The 21,068-nt window shown below is 37.5% G+C and overlaps 4 protein-coding genes across 4 annotated transcripts; 1 reads left to right on the forward strand and 3 right to left on the reverse strand.

Annotated features, from left to right (window-relative positions):
• Nucleotides 1–1,650: 1,650 nt before the first annotated feature.
• On the reverse strand, nucleotides 1,651–6,267 carry LOC18591678 (uncharacterized). The gene is made up of 4 exons (XM_007017929.3): nucleotides 5,047–6,267; nucleotides 4,796–4,968; nucleotides 4,104–4,327; nucleotides 1,651–2,834 (listed from the first exon to the last, which is right to left on the reverse strand). Exons 1-4 carry the CDS (start codon nucleotides 5,981–5,983, stop codon nucleotides 2,084–2,086), a joined length of 2,085 nt encoding a protein of 694 aa, XP_007017991.3. The 5' UTR covers nucleotides 5,984–6,267; the 3' UTR covers nucleotides 1,651–2,083.
• A 4,180-nt stretch (nucleotides 6,268–10,447) lies between these two features.
• Nucleotides 10,448–11,550, reverse strand: LOC18591679 (DUF241 domain protein (DUF241)). Its single transcript, XM_018125628.2, has one exon. The coding sequence runs from the start codon at nucleotides 11,488–11,490 to the stop codon at nucleotides 10,591–10,593; it is 900 nt and encodes a 299-aa protein (XP_017981117.2). The 5' UTR covers nucleotides 11,491–11,550; the 3' UTR covers nucleotides 10,448–10,590.
• A 4,437-nt stretch (nucleotides 11,551–15,987) lies between these two features.
• LOC18591680 (transcription activator-like protein) lies at nucleotides 15,988–16,486 on the forward strand. The gene has a single exon (XM_088809176.1). The coding sequence runs from the start codon at nucleotides 16,043–16,045 to the stop codon at nucleotides 16,319–16,321; it is 279 nt and encodes a 92-aa protein (XP_088665302.1). The 5' UTR covers nucleotides 15,988–16,042; the 3' UTR covers nucleotides 16,322–16,486.
• A 1,726-nt stretch (nucleotides 16,487–18,212) lies between these two features.
• LOC18591682 (uncharacterized) lies at nucleotides 18,213–20,577 on the reverse strand. The gene is made up of 2 exons (XM_007017933.3): nucleotides 19,808–20,577; nucleotides 18,213–19,109 (listed from the first exon to the last, which is right to left on the reverse strand). The coding sequence occupies exons 1-2, from the start codon at nucleotides 20,333–20,335 to the stop codon at nucleotides 18,330–18,332; spliced, it is 1,308 nt and encodes a 435-aa protein (XP_007017995.1). The 5' UTR covers nucleotides 20,336–20,577; the 3' UTR covers nucleotides 18,213–18,329.
• Nucleotides 20,578–21,068: the final 491 nt, after the last annotated feature.

The following is a 21,068-nucleotide window of genomic DNA, read 5'->3' on the forward strand; positions in this document are numbered from 1 at the left end:
AAATATTCAATATTTATAGTAAAAATTATTAAATAACTGAAAAAGTTTATTTCAAAATATGTTTAAAAAAGGAAAAAATAAAATGGATAGAGATGTATCTACGTTTAGCCATCGAAAAGATACGGGGTACCACGGTGCGTGTGCAGCACGAGTTGAATGTCAGTGCAATCAAAGATTCTTTCCGGTTCAATTAATCGCGGGTTTTGGGAGTTCTTTTCGTCTTTTTCTCATTTTCACTTTTTCATCTGATTTCACACGCAACCCCCTCGGCTATTAAAATGTATTGAACCCCTTCGCGCTTGCCGATGACATCAGTATCGCTGCAGCCAAGCTTACGCCAGCTACACTCTGATACAGTTATTCTGCTTTCTTTTAATTAAAACCTGTAAAGTCATCCCAATCTAAGCACTGAATGTAAATTATATTATCTATTTATTTGGTTTGAATAATAAAAAATTCTTAAATTATGTCTGGTTATGAAATCTAATTATTATTTTTTAATTTATACTTAGATAAATTCTTAATTCTAACGGAAAAAATAACAATGACCACCCAAAGTGTCATTGAGAAGAAAGCAAGGTGAGAAAAGAACGTAGAAATAGAGAGACTGACTTTTTAGGATGCATGCATGGAGAGAGAGAAATCTCATTATCGTGGAGAAGTCGCAGAAAGCAGCGAGCGATGGAGACAACCAGAGAAAAGGAAACGGACGTTGGAAATTGGGATCGACAAATAGAGGCAAGGAAACAGATGCAAGCCGAACACATCAACATTAACTTTTCTTTTCCAGAGGTCTCCAAAAAGTCCAGCCATTGGCCGAAACCTGGAAAGCCAAACATATAGTTGTAATCGGTCCAGATCAGGAACCGAACCAAGCTCCATTCAAAAAGAGCGTTTTGATTTAGAAGTTTGGAAGTTTTGAACGTTAGGGCAAATTGTCTGAAATACTTTTTCTAATTAGAATTCAGATATTCGACGAGGTCGAGGAAAGGAAGAAGACTAACGTGGCCAGACTGGCGGTTGATGCTAGCTAGAAAGAAAAGATGGAGCTGTCCAAAGTATTCTATGCCAAGAATTTTTGCTAGTTTTGGGGGCGTCATTCGTCGTTTTGACACTTGCATTTACCCCCACAACCGCAAAAACGTGTCGGATTTGCTTTTTTCGAATGACAATAAGCAAAGTCAAAAAGTTATAGGTCTCAATCCCTTTCAACCTCCCTCATCGCAAAGCGACTGTGCTTTGCAATTTGATTACTCTGTTGCCTTTTTCCTTTTCGGCCACGTCTTCTAGCTTCAGTATGGATATTTCCCAAGGCTGGATTTTGCATCATCATAAACCGCGTGAGTGGGTTGGATACGCCTTTCGCCTGGCCTACTTCTGATTCCCCTTTCTACCTGTTGTGTATTCACTTTCAATGCGTCAATGCTAGTCTGAAAACTTTTTGAAACCTTACCAGGCACGGGAATTTCTTTTGAACCCGACGGGCTATGACGGGTCTAAGGTGCCAACTACAAACATTAAAAGAATAGTTCAATGGGTTCGACTGCTTTTTATAAGAATTTAATTAATTTAATTTTTTTTAAACAATAATTACTCCTCTCTGATATCATTTGTAGAGGATGCTAAATCATTCTAACTCTACACATAAAATTACTGAACGAGTTTATTGAATTGTTGTACAATGCAGGATGAAAGCTGATAAAGAATAATAATAATAAATTAATAATATGCTGGCAAGCACACGGTGCAGCTGATGCCAAAAATCGCTACCTAGCCAAAGCACATTCTGAGGCAAAATAAATTAATCAAGCATAAACGAGTCTTTAAAAACTAGGTGTGAAACTTCCCTTCTTTCAAGCAGTTTGGCAGCTTTTAAACGATGAATCTGCAGCTGATAAGGATGCTTTTATCAAATCTTGCTCAACCCAAAATTCAAAACCTTATCTTAATCGAAAGGACAAACGATTGGAATATGCCTACCGACTACGACTTTACAATTCACGACGTTGACTTTCACCAAGGGAAGGAGATAGCGAAGTCATCCTTAACCATTCAGAACCAGCCTTAGATGCCTTAACCATGATCAAGGACGACAATCAGGTTTATCTTGACAGGCCCGGCACAGTTCAATGCATTTATGAAGCTCCTGATAAGTTTGCCTCGACTGAGTGGCAAGCTTCTCCATTCCCACGAAAATCTGCTTTAAACCAACCTGTAAACTAGTTGCAACCCTTATATCACTGCGACGTGTATCTGCGGGTAGAAGGGCAGCTGTCTCTTCCCTTGCCAACAGTGTCATCTTTCTAACTCGAGCTCGCATTATTTTTTTTATCTTTTGCTCCTCCTTTTCCAAGATCTTTACTTTTCTTTCCATATCCTTATCAGCAATGATCCTTTGTTGCAGATCTGCATTGTGATGTTCCAGCACTTGGTTTATGCTCATGAAAAGTCCATGCACCGCTTCAACCACTTCCTTCTCCGACAGTCTATCTATGGCTTCTGACCACTGGTTCACGATCACAAACACAGGGGTTGCTCCGCATCTACCAGGAGAGAAAGGTGCTATACAATCTGCTGTTTCCTCGGGTTCATATTGGAGACATCTTCGTACCCAACCATTCAAAGCTTTGACATAGCCCCTCTGGGCTTCAATCCAACTAGAGAAGCTAAGGCTCCAGTTTTGAAGCTCAAGCTTTACTTTTATTGCCACTTCAAGCTGAGCATCATTAATCAGCTTTCCATTCAGAGGAATAACATCCAAGCATTTGGCTTCCATAACCTTTCGGCACTGACAGCTATGGCATTCTAGCATTACCTTCCACATTTCAAACAATCTAAAACAAGTAAATTACAAGTTAGCCACCATTCTTCAACCAACTTCAGAAAATCTAGCATTTCAATGTCACTTCATAAATGAAAAAAAAAATGTCAGAGAGAGAAGCATATAATCTCAAGAATTTGCTTCATTTTCCCCGATCCCACTTTAGTTCCCTGTGAGTTCAACATTAACTAACAACCGTGTGATGCCACCACCAAAGAATATCAGTTTTCTCTTCAAACTCAAAAGTGTCCATTATCAGGCCATTTTCTTGGTCACAAGTGACTGCACTTATTCCTGATATCTGCAGTCTCTACAGTGAATGTCTAGCAATTACTTAGGAGCTTGAGAGCTGAAATCATGTAACTATTGAAAGAATACAATTATTATGATAAACAATTCGGTTAAACAGTGTATAAAGGGAAAAGATGGATAGTTGCAAAAGCCTCCTAATAAATTCCAGTCAATCCCAACATAATTATTTTCTCCTTTGCAGAATTTTAGTTGCTTAGATAATTATATATATCTACAGCCAAAATAATCTATCATGAATATATAAAGAACAATGGGAAAACATCATACTTGCTACGCGTAGGAGCCCTTTATTCATCTTTCTATGGGAAGGGAAAAGAATTTTAAATACTAGCAAGACCAGTATAAATTCAAGCATCACATGCAAACCGAACTATTCAAGTCATTTTAGAAAAGAAAAGCCCTGTTTTCTCCCTGCAAATATCCCTAGTAAAATTAATGAGCAGAAATAACAGTGCAAGAAAATTTTCAGATATCATGCACTTAAAAAATATTGAGGCACCAGAACATCCAAGATCCATATTAACTATGCAACATAGGAGTGCCAGCGCATGTCAACGCCATATTGTGATCCAATTCTGTACATAATCCAATTAAAAGAAGACAAAAAGAAAAATTAACTGGACTCCTGAAGAAATAATTTTCTGTTTTTAATTGTTATCCATTTTTATGTTATGTTCTATCTCACCTTAGTGCCAGCCCATATTTGTTAATAATGAATTATTATTTCCTTATTCTTTAAAATTCTTCTATACCACCTTTGTTCCTTCTTCAAACAAGTGGGGAAACAGCTGCTCTGCGCTTGCAAGAGGAGATTAGCCCCCATCCTCGTTCCTAATCTATAATCTATTACGATAGTGACTGTAATACCGCCAGATGGACAAGTTGAACACTGTACTCAAAGTCTTCTTGTTATTTTGTCGAGAGTTGGACAACAGAAAACAGAGTAAATCTAACTAGACTGATAATGTACCTGCAAATCAGTTCATTTATCTGTGGCCACAACTCTTCATCCATCAGCCTATTTATAGTAATTGCTATCTTGTCAATAACTTGAACTGCAACTCTCATCTTAGTAGATAAAGCCCTAATCAAAGTGCGCGTGGAGTCAACTCTACGAGCATCAGCACCTTTCTGATCCAAGCTTTTAATCTGCCTACATTTCTTTGCATGAATTATACGCAGCTTTTCCTCGGCCTACAAAATAAGTCAATAAGACACACCATCTTTGAAACTAAAACCTTTTTTAAACAAGGACAAAGATGGAAAAATATTACAACAATTCTGCATAACAGTCCAGTATGCTCTAATTTAAGCGGAGAATTCCAAAATTGGGTCGATAAAGAAGTGCATGGGAAAAGTATGTGGAAAGGGAAAATGTTTGCAATTTGGACTTCAGAGCATCCTACAGGAGCTGCCTATATCATTGTGAACCCCTGTACTTCACAAGAAATACTATCTTTATTAAATCAAACTAAGTGATTAAACATCTTGATGATGCCTAAAAAACTAAGCTTTTAAAGATAAAACATCAAGAATATGAACTTTGATTAAGTATTTCAGCCTCTTATTTACCAACCCATTCACCTTGTCAGCTCGCAAATATGAATTAAAAGGAAAAGTTGAAAAGGTAAAGTAAATGCAAAAAAGCAATCTTGACCATACCTTGACTTCATCATAGAGCTTCTTCTCCCACATGCACAGTTTCCTGATAGTAGATGACAGATTCTGTGAATTCACAATCTCATCATTATCCGCAGAACTAATCTTCTGTTTGGATAGTAAGGACTCTGTTTCCAATGAATTTGACGTAATCATATGAATAATATTCGTCGAACCTGCATCGCAGAACCATAAAAACTATGTAACAGAAATTCCAATCCACAGTTTTGTTAAGGAAATGGTTTAACTCATACCTTGATAGACAGATTTCTTGTGATGATAACGAAATTTTCCAGTGTCAAGCATTTTCAAAACTTCATACCCGGACTCCGAAGCTTTCTGGAATAGGACTTGCAATTCTTTCATTACCTTAGAGACACTTTGTTTACCGCTTTGATTTTTCGGTTCATTTAAATCAGTCCCCTTTTGAACCTGTTCCGTCTCCGAATCTACTTTCTTCTTATTCTCTCCATCACCGTTCTTTACTGGTACAGTTTTTCCACATGGGTTCTCTTCTTTTTTGGCTTTTGTGTAATTTGCGCTGGATTTTGCATCTCCATTAATTTGCTTTACGAGTTCGGCTTCAAGATCAGGAGCTCCTTCTTTGTTCTTCACTGCTTTGGTCGAACAGTAAGGTAACTCGTATCTCTCGTAAATTTCATCGAAAAAGTTCAAGTAATCCCAAGCAGCGCTCCTTGGAGCTGGAGGTGGAGGTGTTTTCCAGCCCGAACCACTGAATTCGCTGTTTTGGTACGTATTAGTGTTATAATTATGATTAGGCAAAGAGTATGATGTTAGGATTCCATGATTAAGATAACTTTGATGGATTTGGTTAAAAGATCTACTAAGTTCTTTGCCTGTCTCTTCCTCTTCCGAATCAGTATCGAATTGAATGTGCGAATCTGAGTTCGAACTCGAAAGAGAATGGTCCGGCGAAGCCTGAGGAGAAGGTTTCTTCGGCGGTTTCTCGGTGCCGACGGCGGAGGAGTCGTCATCCCCGGACGTAGATTTGATGCTTTGGTCGAAGAAACGGTGGAGAGTGGGGCCTAGAGTCTTGAGCGACTGCATGTAAGCCACGTGTGCGTCGGCAAGGGCGTAGCTCTGCTGGAGAGCTTCCTCGAGGAAGTTGCAGCGGTCGCGGCACAGGGAGACCGCCGGCAGCTGCTCCAGTTTTGAGGTGGCGCAGCCCATGAAAGACACGTGGCGCTTGATAACCAGCTCACCTGAACGCAAAAACAATTGTTAAAAAAATCAAACAAGGCAAAATTTTGAGGGTTCCGATAACATCTTCTACGGATTCTCTAAGTAACGGCCACCGGCTCTTGGGAAGCAGAATTAATGACAGAGATTAAGAGAGGGCCGTTGGTAATTTTTTTTTCTCTAATTTCGTTGCGCATTTAAGGTGCACCGTGAGTTAGAAGAAAGGGGAAATTCAGAAAAAGAAAAAAAAAAGGAAAGAAATTGGAAAAGAAAACATTCATAGTAAAGACTGGCAAGCAGTTGACTGGGACTTATAGAAAGGAAAAGAGTGGCGGGATTAGGCATAACGTCTCTCTGATATTTTCCTGTTTTTGCACTGGTGGTCTCAATACTTTTTTAATTTGCATTTACCTCGCACCTTTCTTTTTCTTTTTTCAAATTTGTGCCATTTTTTTTTCGTCATTTTTGGTCAATATACACGTACAGGTGTCACAAATCTCAATTAAAAGATAACATATATCTTGAGTTTATAAGTAAGTCATTTTTCATCTTATGGACATATCCTTCGGATTCAATTTTTCCATGAAAGGTAGAATGTCACAGATCAAGATGGGATGAGTGGACTTATAAGTTCAAAAAAAAAATTTTTAGTTGAAAATATAAACATTTGACACAAACATAAGCAAATTAAAATTTATTTTATGTTTTATTTGTCAAGTTATTTAAGATTAATAATTTGCAATTAGAAATGCAATTTTGCCTCTAGCCTTGATACTGCCAAAGAATCAAATTCTGATATTCTTCTAAAAAAAAGTGATCTGAAATTTTGGAAGTGTTGAATAGAACTTGAGTCTGAAGCTGCATCTCCTTTTGAAAGTTAGCTTTATTACATTAACATAGAGAAGAACAATATCCTAATTACAGCAACTAAATTACCTCAGCACCATATGCATCATCTCTGTAACGTCTTACTCCTATTAAAGAAGAAAAGCCATTTTATCATGATGATTTGACAACGCAAAAGCTAGATTTTTTTTCCTCCATGTTTTCAAATGATCAATAATGGAAACCATGCATGTAATTTTTGTTCTTTTGTTCTCCATGATAAGCGCAATAAAATGGTCAACTTTTACTACTTCAGCATTGGGTTTGAACCAAAAGTGGGAATGGCTCTCTGCAGAATCCTTGGAAAACTGATGGTGTGGCTCAGGGAGGGGAAAAAAGTTTTAACCCATTTGGGTAAATGCTCTTTCACCTGCCGTGTGGGGGGGAATGATTCTTGGTGCAGACACTAAAGAAAGTTTGGTTTTTTAACGTTCGAATGCCAAAAGAAATTTTGGAAGCAAGAGAGGAAAAGTTTAACCAAATTTCACGTCCCATGATGGGGATTTGAATCTGGATGGTAACTCGAAAGGAGATTGTGGTGGAATTCCAACTCGACATAATCTTTGTCTTATTGTATCGCTCACTCCCCATTGCCTTTTTTATATCGTTTTTCATTATCTTAAGGTGGAGAACGAGCAGGCATGGCCCTCATTTTCATCCCTAAAGCTTTTTACATTATCCTTATTCCTAGGAAAAGGCTAAGCTTTTGCTATTGCCCTTGCAAAAATAACTAGCTGAAGACAACTTCTTTAATCTACCATCACATGACTGTAGGGCTACCTCGACATCAGGGCACAGCAAGTTCCCCGCTCTCCAATCCTTGAGCTTCTCTGACTAGGCGGAAAATTGCAGGTGCCATTCATTTCAGAGCTCACATCATGGAAGGACAAAGTGCTTTGTCTGGATAAAATATACTTTATTCCAACTGAGATGTTTTTAGCCTTTTCATGTTTTTGATTTGAATGAAGGATTTAAAATAAAGGAGGAGCTGATACAGATTAAGACACATCCCCTAGCTTGAATGACCATGTTGCTTGTACTGCTGTATAGGAATCATTTGGCCAACAGTTCGGTCCTTTTGTTCCTCACATAATGGCAGTTGGTACCCAGAATTTGTCTCATTTGGGGAAGTGGTTTTTGAAAAATTCGACAGTGCAATCATGGCAACAAATAGAATGAATGATTATGCTGTTTAATAGCAAACTCGAAGTGAAACTACCGATGGTCAAGGACTGTTACCAGAGAGATATAGCCAATGTTCCTTAATCCATGAATTGCTAAGCTTGAAAATGGAAATAATGCCAGCAGGATTAGATCTAGAGCCTCCCAATTCCACAAACAGGAAAATTTTTTCGTATTTGCAGAAATGTGCTTGGGAGCCTACCCCACTTGAGCTAATCCGTACTATGTTTAGTGCATTATTTGGTGGTCCTTTTCAATTCTTTTTTTCGTCTTGATACTTTCTATGGTCTAAAAGAATCAAAGCACTCTTCAATTATTTTCACTTTAATTCGTTTCAACTAGAAATCTTTCATGCCTTGAAGCCATTAAAGGAAAATTTGCTGTCATAAGACATAAAATTTTTTCAAAAAAGGTGTTTGTAACAAGTTGGGGCCTATGCAAGCCTACCTGCTCGGTCAAAGGACAATGACGAAGCCCAACAGGTTGGAGGATAGGCTTGGGATGGTCCACCTTCTCTGGTCTCCAACTGGCCTTCTGATCAATTCCTGAGTAGGATTTTAGGCCTCAGGTACAGTCCTTGTCCTATCAATGTTTGTGGTCCAAGTAGAGTCCGTCGATCATCTAGGGTTGAAAAGTTTCAATATTCAAACAAAAATGACAGAGAATTTTGAGCCTATGAATCTGATGTCGTGAGAGTTATCTTAATGTAACTTAATCAAAGCTATAAAATTTCAATTGAAGCCAGACTTACTAAGAACGATTTTGGTTGGGGTTCGATATCATTTGGGCCACGAACAAGCAGATCCATGTACCAAGACCTGGGTATGAGACTTTTCAAAAGTGGCTCAGAAGCCCATTGGAGTAAAATGGAAATGGCTGTTTGCCCAAATATTTAAAGGAAGATGTTTTTTTTTTTTATAATTGAAAGAAAAAAAAATTAGAATTTTATTTTTTTAGACAGAGAGATTATGTATTATTCAATAAACCAAATGTTCAAGTATAAAAAAAATATTTAAATCAGTGAAAAATCTATTCAAAAGGTGGAAAAGATGGGTCCCTTGACACAAACGATTAACCCGTTGCACGTTAATTGGAATGATTTCAAAACAAAATAACTTTGTAGTAAAGAACAAATCAAATTTCCAACCCCCAAATTCCAATTATTATAGGGATCCAAAGCTCCCTAATCATAGACTTGTTTCAGTTCATGCATATGATAAAGTTCTTTTTTTTTTTTTTTTGTTCAATTAATTTCACATTTCTCACTAGCTATATTGGGATCGACATAATTGAGACTAACTGACTAAGGGACCACAAATTAATTCTTTGGCCTATCTTTATACTCTGCTTTTGCTGGGAGGGAAACATATAGGCTAAGTTTTGAACTAAAATCTGCTGTCAGTGCCGGTGGAGAATCCAAAATTCTAAGGCAAGTTGAAGGGATCAACCACCAATCATATGCAGCAGTATGTCTATCCACTTAATTCTTTTACAATCCAGCATATTATCTTGAGACAAAACTCATGATGAAGGAATGATTACTTTCAATTATAACAAAAGTAAAATCATCTGATCAAATTTGAAGTCTGTCTAACAAACCATGTGCTGTTTTCTTTGCTCTGCCAACGTGCGTATACCCTCTCTTTTTTCTACAAAGATAATGATTAATTAGCAATAAGCCTCCCCGTTACGATGCCTTTGGCCCTTGATTTGAATATAAAATTCCCTGGGGGTCATGTTATATTCAGAACACTCAAAAGAAGAAATATAAGTATTCTTCGGGTTTTTTTTACGTTAGTTGACAATGAATTTTCAAAAAAATTAAGATAAAAATTTTAATTTTAATGTAATTTATATTAAAATTTAAAATTTTTCTGAAAATATAAATATTCAATATCATTACTCTTGTTCAAATAAAATTGTGTTGTAGAATGTATTTCGTATTTGACAAATCAACAATTGAGAAAAGAGTCTTAGAACAGTTAAGTGTCAATCAGAACCATGAATCAGCTAACCATTTTTGGACTTTGGCAAGACGCAGATTGTAATGTGTTGGGCTTTTGGAAAACTGCAGCTCCTTCTACAAATAACAGATTAAGAGTAAGAGATGACAAAGAGAAGGTAATTCAGGAGGCAACAACATAGTCTTAGAACAGTTAAGTGTCAATCAGAACCATGAATCAGCTAACCATTTTTGGACTTTGGCAAGACGCAGATTGTAATGTGTTGGGCTTTTGGAAAACTGCAGCTCCTTCTACAAATAACAGATTAAGAGTAAGAGATGACAAAGAGAAGGTAATTCAGGAGGTAACAACATTTAACTGTTTTGAAGATAAAATTTACAGAAAATGAAGGACTGTACAGCATTCAAATCCTCTGTGCATGCACTTCTGGGCACTAAATTTTTTCACAAGTTTCATTTCTTTCTAATGGATGAAAAACAGGAGAAAAAAGTTTACAAAAACCAGAAGGTAAATTACATGATCTCTATGTTGTTTGTGAGAAAACAATGTCAATAACTTTTTTCCTTCCTACTTGGTGAGAGTATTGAGCAGTGAGACCCTGATGTTAATTAAACTCCTAAAAGCTTTTTCACTGCCGCTTTCGACATCCGCAATGCACCTTTCCAAGTCTTGCATTCCCTTCAAAACCATCCTCACTTCCTCATCTCCCTTCTTTCTCAAGCCCATCATGTTGGCTTCACCCATTTGTTGGAATTCTTTAATGCTTTCCTCAATCTTAACCTTCTTGGCTTTCTTTGACAACTTCAACCCCATCCAAGAGGGTTTTCTTGAAACAAATGAGATTGAAATCCCATTGAAAAGAGCCAGTGAAACTGAAACGGTCACTTCGATGACATCGCTGATAACACCAGCCAGCTCAGTATCTGCAATAGACACGAAAGCTGACACAGGAAATGAGTATCGCCCAATGCATCGGATTGAGGATACGAGTTTAGCTATCTCTTTAGCCATCTTCTTACGACCTTTTAGATACATAGCAATCTTCGAGTCGTCTTTCCTCCTTAGAGCCACCCGCGCTGCGAGTTGTTCTTCTTTAAGTGCAAGAGATGACGTTTGGAAGATCCCATAAACATCAACAAACCGTAGGAAATCTTCGAGAAGCTTCTCAACCCATTCACGCTTGTGGCTTAACAATTCACGAGTCTGTGGGAGCTGGAGAATATCATGCAGAGCATCATGAACGTCCTTTAGGCGGCTCAAGCCATCACAAAGCCAAGCAGAGGTTCGGTTATCAGGCCTGCATGACCATGTTTTGAGCTCAGTGATTTCATCTTTGAGTTGGGAAATCAAGGGGTGTGATCCGCATGGAAGGGAGATGGATCTGATGTGGTGAGAGATTGGTGGTTTGGATGGACGGTTCGGGGTTTTGTTTGGGAAAGAGAGTGAGCGCCTGAAAACGCCAACCATTTTTTTTGGTTTGCTGGTGTTTGATCTGATTGTTGTTGACTCTCTCAAGGGTTGTGTGCTCTGCTTTGACAATGAAATGAAGAAGGGATGAGACTTGACAGAGTATATAAAGGGAGGACAACTAAGGCGCACGAGGGGGTGATGGAAGGGGGGGACTGGATCCGCGAATAAATATTAGCTGTTACAGCCGCTAAACCAAATAATCAATCATGTGGGCTTGAGTTTGCAAACCGAGGCGCTTATGGGTTTCTTTTCCTGTGGAGAGGAGACACCACGTGGTTTCGACACGCTGGCAGCTCTGCTCGATAGAGCAAGTTCTGCCAGTGATCCTGTTGTTCAAAGTTCGTGGACTTCTTGTAAATCTTGATTAGCTAGCTGCCTAGCTCATAATGTCACGCCTCTGAATCCAGGCAATCATCGAGGCAAGGCAATCCAAACCTTGACCTGCTCGGGTTAGAAACTACAGCATTTACCCAATTCTCCCATACCCTAAACCAAAAACACTTGAAATATCAGAAAAGTTTTACGTTCTTGCACTATCATTGTTGGTATAAGTTCTATTGAGCTAACACAAAGAACTGCTTTATATAGTTAAAACGAGCTTTATCAGATCCCAATTCAACTTTCAAATCAAAGAAGATATTTAGAAATTTTAAAGTTACGATATCAAGTTTTCTAATCCAACAACATGGACTGCTGAATTTTACACAGAAATGCCAACAAACCAGCCAGGCCGGCGGCAACCGGACTACAGAGAGCATGTTTGTGGTGTACCTGTCTTACTCCACTAACATGTTTGTGCTGAGTCCTGACGACAAAAAAGAATGGACAGAGCATGAGGGCTCAGCCATCTCAACGCATATGCCAAAACTGCTCCAATTCCCTCGTTTCTAACTAACAAATCATAGAAAACAACCTTAGAGTAGCTTTAGCTGTCACTATTAAATAAAAAACAAACCCGCCCTCTACTTGCATCTGGAATCGAAAAACACATTGGTCTCCAGCAAATCTGCAATTAAACCTCATTTTTTTTGTCTTTTAACTCGTAAGGTCAATTCACACGTATTTCCAACCTGCCAACTTCCCTTTAACCGCTGGAAAACTACAATTTTTTTTTGTTTCAGGAAAACGAAGAAGATTATGCAGAAGCTAACTATACTGTTCACGCGGAACTTGGAACTTGAACAAGATTACACACAGATTAAGAATCTGTGAAAATGTTGCAACAATAAAGAATGGTTCTAATCAGATTAATCGTCTGATTAGCCTTTCTTCACGGAAAGGAAAATTTGGTACATCATGCAAACTGGTTGAGGAAAATCCATTTGTATGTTCCCTGCATCATAAATGCGTATCAGCTAGCAATTATATGCTTGCGTATCAGAAAAATAGTTAAGAGGAAAATACAACTATACACTTTTGAAAAAATACAGGAAAAATTAAAAAAAAAAACCTTTTTTTTCTATTTTAAATCGCCATACCGCCCTCCACGAGATATGCCGGACATGCTCTTCTGCCTGTATTTCTATATATGCCACGAGAGGTCTTGGATTTTGCAACTTGTTAATAATACCATATACCAGTGGATATTTTTCTGCTTTTAATTTAGTAACACCGAACGGAAAATTTAACTTAATTCATTTTAAAGCTGAAAGTCCGAAACCAGAGAACCGAATGGATTCTATCTGTATAGCAATAAACATTGGTTTTTCCTGTCCCATGTCAACTCTCCAATTCCAGGATGAATAGGTGGCAGGCCTCATGCAATGTTGAGGTCTGCTTACCTTCTGTCAAAGACTGAAAGACTAGCTGTATTGGGGTAGAAATTGATGAAATCCACCATTCCAGAGAAACTGTAGCAACATCTGAAGAAGTAATTAAGAAGCCAATTTATTGAAGAAGTTTGAAAAGGAGATTAAAGTTAAACCATTCTCACTGCGTAGAATTTTCCTGATAGAAAATTTAAATCATAAGCTCCAAAAAAGATAACTGCCCACATTCAACCACCGAGAATTCTTTAATAACAATTAAGTAAACCCTAGTCTATGCTTTCTCGTTGACCCAGTTTTATTTATTTGATCCTGGTCATCGTCACTCGAACAGAACCAATTTGTCGATCAAAGTAAACTGGCTAACAGTGGAATTCAATAACACGCATGGTTTGGCAAGCAGACATGACAGATAGTCTTTGAACAACTTGTCCTTGAAGTCCTCCAACTAGCATAATTCAGATAAGATTTCAAAATTAAAGTCTCGAGATTCTTTCGCAAAAAAACGGCGAGGCTTAAGCCTTTAAGCTGGTAGCATGCTATGAAAACTGACGCTTTAAGTTATTTATTTGTTCAAGGTTTTGTATTTACCAAAGGCGGGGATCAATTTATTATCATATTCATTCATTGGCATTGACTGATCACTCAGCCCACGTGGAGCGGTGGAGACGATTAGAAGGCATCTTCACCAAAAAAAAGTTTCGTCACGTTTCACACTAAATTTTTTTCTGTAACATTTTTCCTCCGAACATGCGGGGTATGAGAATGGGAATGACTCTAGGAAGGTTTTTCATTTTTGATTCTTTTGGTAGGTAAACAAGATGAAGATCATTAGTGTCAAATGCACAACAAGAATTTGGCCATGTCACCAAGGAAAATATTTATCACTTAACCGTCACCAAGCTAAATCAAAGTATGCATCAATTAGCTAGGTTTACACTTGATGAATATATATAGATATATATGATGATAAATAATTACATATAGGCCTTTAAGGTGATTGAAATTGGTTAGTGTCAATAGTGAATGTACATCTTTAAGCAGGGAATATACTTTATATAAATTGGTACACGTTTTAGAGAATTTAAGTTGGGACCTTGGGATCTTGGAAGTGATGATAATTGAGGTTTTAGAAAGCATCACAAAGCCCTTTACATAAAAAGGCTTAAAGAATGGACGTAACATCAATTTCCCGAGCTGGGGCAGCCAAAACAGGGTAGACTAGCGATCTATTCAGGAGAGATCCGGTCCAAATCGACAGCCCATTTGAAAAGAAAACATCCCTTGACTAGCAACCAATGAAACCCACATAGATATTTGATTAGGCGTTACGTGGGCCTCTGAAACTTATGCAAAGGATGATGTTTGGGCCTCCAAAACAGAATTACTTGTCTTGTAATGCTGTTCTGCCCCAAACATCAAAAGGAAAGTATAATAATAAGACTAAATATTTAATTTGGAGTCAAAATTTTTAAATTTTTGTCAATTTAGGGTGAATTGCATTAATTGTTACAATTAATGATTAAATATTTTTTATTTTTTATAATTAAGGATTAAGATAAGAGATGTTCGGTGTATGTAAGATACGCGAATGACGTGGACGTTAACTTTAAAGGGTAAGATATGGAAAGGTAATTTTGTCATAAAGTTTTTTTTTATTAAATCAAAACGATTTAAATTATGACATGACGTGTAACAATTTTTTCATCATAGCATATAACAATTAAATTTTTTAACATGGTATAAATTTAATATGGTATGTAACAACTGAATTTCCAATATAGTATGTGAAAACTATATTTTTCAATATGACATGTAATAATTATATTTTTCAACATGGTATGTAATAACTAAATTTTCAACATAATGTGTAACAATTATATTTTTTAATATAACGTATAATAACTAAATTTTCAACATGAGATGTAACAATTATATTTTTAATATGATATATAACAATTAAAATTTTAATATTATAAATAATACTTATATTTTTAACTCAATTTTCTATCGTATATAATACAAATTGCATCCACTTGTCAACTTAACATTTAATTGTAACGAATCGAAAATGTTTGAGCTTTGATTATTATAATTAAAATATTTAACTCTTAATTGAAAAAGTATCAAAATATTTGGTCTAGAGGTTGAGGGAGGGGAGACTAGAAAGAGCCCTTGCCCCCTTAAAATTTCAAAATTTATATATATTATTTTATTTTATTTTAAAATTTTAAAATTTTACTTTTATTTTTAAAAATTTTATAATTTCACCCTCTCAAATATTAAATTTTTCATTTTTACCTTCTCAAACTTAAGTTAATTTAATATTAATTTAAACATTTAACTTAATAATTTATATTATATATATAAAGAAACCCTAACGAAGCTTTTACACTTAGTCACATGGAAGCTTCAACAGAGATTGTGATGTACTCGGTAGGTGGACCGCATTCTGACAGGTGTAAACTGAGTGGGTCGTGTTCAACGCACGAGTTTTCCTCTGTAATAATAAAAGTCTTATATGAAATGGATGAGGTGTTGAGCTCCTCAAATGCCACGTAATTTATAACCTTTATATTAAAGGAAGCTTTCGCTCGACTTCCGGAGGTTGACAGGTGTTCTCGTACTTGTTTACACGTGGCGTTTGACCAATGTTTTGTTGTCTACTTAACACGTGGCAGTTAGTTTACGCAAAGCTGAAGATGGCAAGATGCAATAAAAATGCATGCGGAAGTGGATCTGTCTCCACAAACGGTAGAAATTTGTCAAATTGTTAATTCACGATGGAAAGGAAGAGTGAACCAGGAAAAGGAAAAAAGGCGGAGCAGAGTCATCAGCCTCCTCATATTTCACCGATGCAGCCGGTGACACGCGGTGCTTACGGCGGCGGAATGTACGGAACCGAGGAGCAGGGACAGACGAAGAGACCGGAAAAGCCGCCTGCCAGTGAGACTCAAAGTGCTGATGGACCTGATGAGGCCAGGTACAAGCCCGTGAACAAACCCCCACCGTCGTCCGGCGATCGAGACATTGATATTACTGGTCAATCTTATATCCAGTAAATCGTCATTGCAGCTTTATCTGTTTACCCTGTGTGGTTTTTCTGTTTTCTTTTTGGATTTCTTGCCTTGCAGAGTAAACGCTATGCTTTAATTTCTGTGGTTTTCATTTTCCAGTCTGCAGCTGCGTGCTACAATGAAATATGTTGCTCTTTCCTATACCAGGAATCAGGGAACTCAATGCTTTTATGCTTTCTAGCTTTAATTACTTTCTAGGACGTCGCTGTTATGTCATGAAACTCACCAAGAAGATCAATATCAAGGACTGATCTGATAGTTGGGCTTAAACAGTACCAGCGGATGGATTCATCAGGTCCTAATCGGACAGGCCTTAACCACATTGGTTAACATCCCCTTTCTAGGCTCGGGACTGGGTTGGCATGATGGATCCAAAACCTGTTTACCTGCCAATGCAGAGATGGTGTTAAAATATTTTTGTTTTTTGAAAAGCATTCATAATTTTCGTTCACAGCAACTGGATTGTATAAAAAAAACGATGAAGAGAAAGCTAATAAATAACCGACGTCAACTTATTATCGATTAAATCGGTTATATATAAATATATTAATAATATTTATATTACATAATATAATTTAAATTTATATTATATATGAAAATATATTATTTATAATTAATTTTCGATAAATAAATTGTGAATTTAATATTAAAATAATTAAAATAATTGAATAAATGAAAGCAAATAATCCACAAAAATTTTAAATCTAAACAAATCGAACGGCGGTTGAAACTGATTAATGTTTATCTTTAATTTCAAATTCCTACTCAATAAGAGAGTAACCGCCATTACTGATTATACACGTGTCTGTATGTAAAGTATACAAGAGCAAAAGTGAATTGGCGAGTGATAATATTGATTGTTTTTTATTTCGTCAGTGTCCTTCTCTCTCCCATGTCATTAATACGGCTTTTATTTTTCCTCCAACTAATTAAGCAATCAGGAATGAGGCGGAAAATCGTTCGAGTTGGACCAGGGCTCCGATTCCAAATCGTACTACAACAATTAGTTTGGAAGTAAAACTTAGTACGATTGCAACAGAAGTGGACAGGGAAGGGAAGCCGGTTTATATCCTGGAAAAAGGTCAAAAACTGGAAATTTATTGAAGAGTGCTTGTCGAAAAAGACAGAACCACTGCCCGACAAGTACATGATTAGCTCTGTGGTCCATGCGGATGGTGTTACTGAGACATCACCATCCATTGCCAATTGCCTTCGGTAGTTTGGTTTGGTGACCTGGAATTGCAAATGTTCCTAGCGGCCGTTCGGTTTTCAACTAACGTTCTCGATCTCATTGGAATGCCTTTTCACATGAAAGCTCTATTTCCTTGCTCCAATAAATACGCTCTTTTTTTTTTTTTTCTACTATTAAGTGTTATTTTTTATAATTAAAAAAAAATCGAACCATACTTTTTAACATTCAATGAATTAAATGTTGAGTGCACTAGTAAGTGTTATTTAATAGATGAATATTGGTTGTGTTTAATATATGTCTCATTTTAAGAAATGAGTAAAAGGTTAATTCTATTTAAATATTTTTATAATTGAATGTTATTTAAAAAGTAATCTGATGGAATAAGTATTATTCGGTTGATAATTGAAAATTTTGAACTCTAATTCACTTTTTTTAGTTTTATTATTTTACATTAATTATAAAAAAGATATTAAATTTTAAAATCTTAGCATCATAAGCTTAATAACATTAAGATGCTAACACACATGGTTAAAAGCATTAAAATTTTCAACAAAGGTAAATGAAAATGTATTAAAATATACTTATAATGAGTTGATTCCATCAACTCCAATATTTTTTAAAATCGAAACTACTCGAATTAATTGATATACTTAGTTAAAGAATTAATCTAAAGCTACTTCCCCGTTTACGCCAATGCTGATACTATATTAGGACCTGTAAACCATGTGTGTGTACAGTAGGAAAAAAGAATACAATCCCAAAAAAGAGAGCCTAAACTAAGCTTTTGCTCTAAAGTAAAAATCATCTCCGTGTCATCCCCAAGCCGAGTCTACAGATATCTTCCACCGCAGGCGCCTCCCACTTGGCGGCCTTCCTCATCATTTCTCGAAAATCACGAACACATTCCTCAAATTTCAGAACGTTAACTCGCCTCCTCTCGGCAGCGAAGTTTTTACCAGCAACTCTATCGAAAATCTTCTCCCATCCTTTCTCCCAGCCGCCATGAGCATCGCAAAGCTCGAGAGTCCCGTTACCCCAGTTGGTCCAGCTCCATCCCTTGTCAAGCGACGACATTATATTCGCCACGCAAAGGTCTCGACACGCCGGAGTGCACGGCCTGCATTTGGCCCCGCTTAGTGGACCCGGACTCGACAGCGCCGCCACCGGCACTCCCAAATGGGCAGGCGGGAACTCGTACGTCCGGTCCGTCATGACGCAGAACGGCAGTCTGTGTTCTACGTAGGATATGTTTAGGGTGGTGAGCTGGGCTTTGAACGCTGATTCCGAGTTGAGCTGCCTGTAACCAGCCGAGTCAATTTTGGGGATGAGAGAAAGGCGGGAGAGGGCAATTTTCGACGTACGCAAGTCGCCGATGCCGAGGCGGTCGTTGAGGCCGCCATAGACTGATCCTGAAGGGACCGTGTATTGGCCCGCCACGAAGTTTTGGGGAGACAACGGGGCATTCCAGTAACCGTCCACTCTGGTTCGGACAATCCAGTCGTAGGTAAAGTTGTGCTGCTTTTGGTATGTTTCGATCATCGTGATGCATCCCTCCACCAGATTAAAATACTGTAGAAGACCCTGTACGAAAAACGTGAATTTTACTTTCAGATTATCCCTGAAATATTACACTGGAAAAGTCGTGATAGAAACCAGGACAGGTGCTCCAATTCATGTTGGCGGAGCGGGACCTTCGTTAAAGATTCGCTCTGATCATTTTCAAATGAAAAAAAGGTTGTGCCGTACAATGGCACCATACTAGAAGCAGGAAATTTTTGACAAAGAGAGGGCGGCCTTCTGCACGTGGACCTTTCCCAGTTGGGATAAATCAGAAAGTCCTTAGCCGTCTCTGTAGATTTGGCCACCCAGGGAAATTTCAAAGCTAACTATTGCAAATACTAGACTAAGGAAACATGGCTTTGGACGTTGAAATTGACCATGAAATTATTACTGGAAAAGTTTAGCTAGATGGAAAGGGCGCATCAAATAAGCTCAAATGTATTATCCCAGCTTTAGGAAAAGGATTAAAAACAACGCAAGCTCAATTAACAATAAAAAGATCAAGAAAATCGAATTGAAAAAGTAGAAACTTTCTAAAGGAGTTGGCTACCAAATTGTGGACGGTTCCAACTCCGGCTCCGAAATCCACCAACCAACGCAAAAAATTGGTTCCAACTTAACAAAACAAGGTAGGATATGAAAGTGGAAGAAATATTTACGAAACCCAATTATAGCAAAATTTTACGTAACCAAAGAGTAGGGAAGTTCACAGTTTTTACCTGGATACCATTAGGAGAGTTGGCCGCCGTGAGGACTCTAAACTGCTCCTCCGTCTGCGGCACGAATTTCTGCTCAAATAATCTAACCGAGGCGACCCTCGGCGCAGTTTTTAAAAGTGATAACTTGAAGGCATTCTTGTCCATGGGACTGTGCAGAAAAAGGTCTGAATTGGGATACTCTTTAAGAACCTTCTCCACGATCGACGGTCCCGTGAGCTCGAACCTCCTAGCCCCGCCAACTAAGCACACCGCGATCCTCGACTTATCCAACTCGGCCTTGGACGGAGTCGACCCAAAGTTTAGTCGATTGGGGGGCCCCCGGGACCATAAACTGATAAAACCCGAGGAGTTGGTTCTGTCGAAGATGAAAGATCGGAGCGGGAAAACAGAGTTGATGGGTGCAGATGAGAAGGAAAGGAAAAGAAGAAGCGAAAGAGGAGTGATTACTAAGAAGAGAAGACGCCAATCAAGATCAGAAACCGATTTCATTATTAACATGTTGATCTTTTGTGGCTTCTTTATCATCATGATCTCCTTAATTCTCTTAATTTTCTCCGCTCTGTTATCAACTCTGAATATCGAGGTTTTTTGGCTTCCCCATAAAGAGAAGTCGAGTGCAACCAAAAAAGTGAACAGATAGATAAAGAGAGATGATGGGAGCTTTAAGAGCTATTGAGGGTTTCTTGTTCTTAAGATTTTTTTCCTTCTGTTTTCTTATAGGATGGATTTGGGGGGAAGATAAGACGAACTTTTAGCGTGAGTTGGTGTATGTGGTTGCAATTATACGATTTGAAGGGTAATTTTAGAATTTCAGGTCATATACATGTTTTAACACGAAGGCACAACCGCACAAGACCATTCATTTGATCATATTTCCGTTGCTGAGCAGGCTACCTCTTCGGTTACTTTGGTTATAGAATTGTTGCGTATATATTCAGGTATTTATTTTGATACTGTTGTTGCCGTTAGAACAAATAAAAAGAAAAGTAAGATTTGATAAAAAGCGTTGTAAAATATTTAAGTATTTTAAATATTAATAACTCCTTCTATAAGTTTAAGTTATGAAAGTTTGAATCAAAAGGATTACCGGTTTAAAATTTTTTCCTTTCTTTCTCTCTCGTATTTCCTCTCGCGAGACGAGAGAGAAATAGAAAAAAAAAAATTAACCCATAATCCTTTTGTGAGAAAAAAAATTAAAATCAAATATGCATTAATTAATAATAAAAAATAAACAAGTGACAATTTGTGAGAATTTAAGTAC

This window comes from Theobroma cacao, chromosome 8 (genome assembly GCF_053813885.1).
Source record: "Theobroma cacao isolate CCN51 chromosome 8, ASM5381388v1, whole genome shotgun sequence".
Classification (NCBI taxonomy): Eukaryota; Viridiplantae; Streptophyta; class Magnoliopsida; order Malvales; family Malvaceae; genus Theobroma; species Theobroma cacao.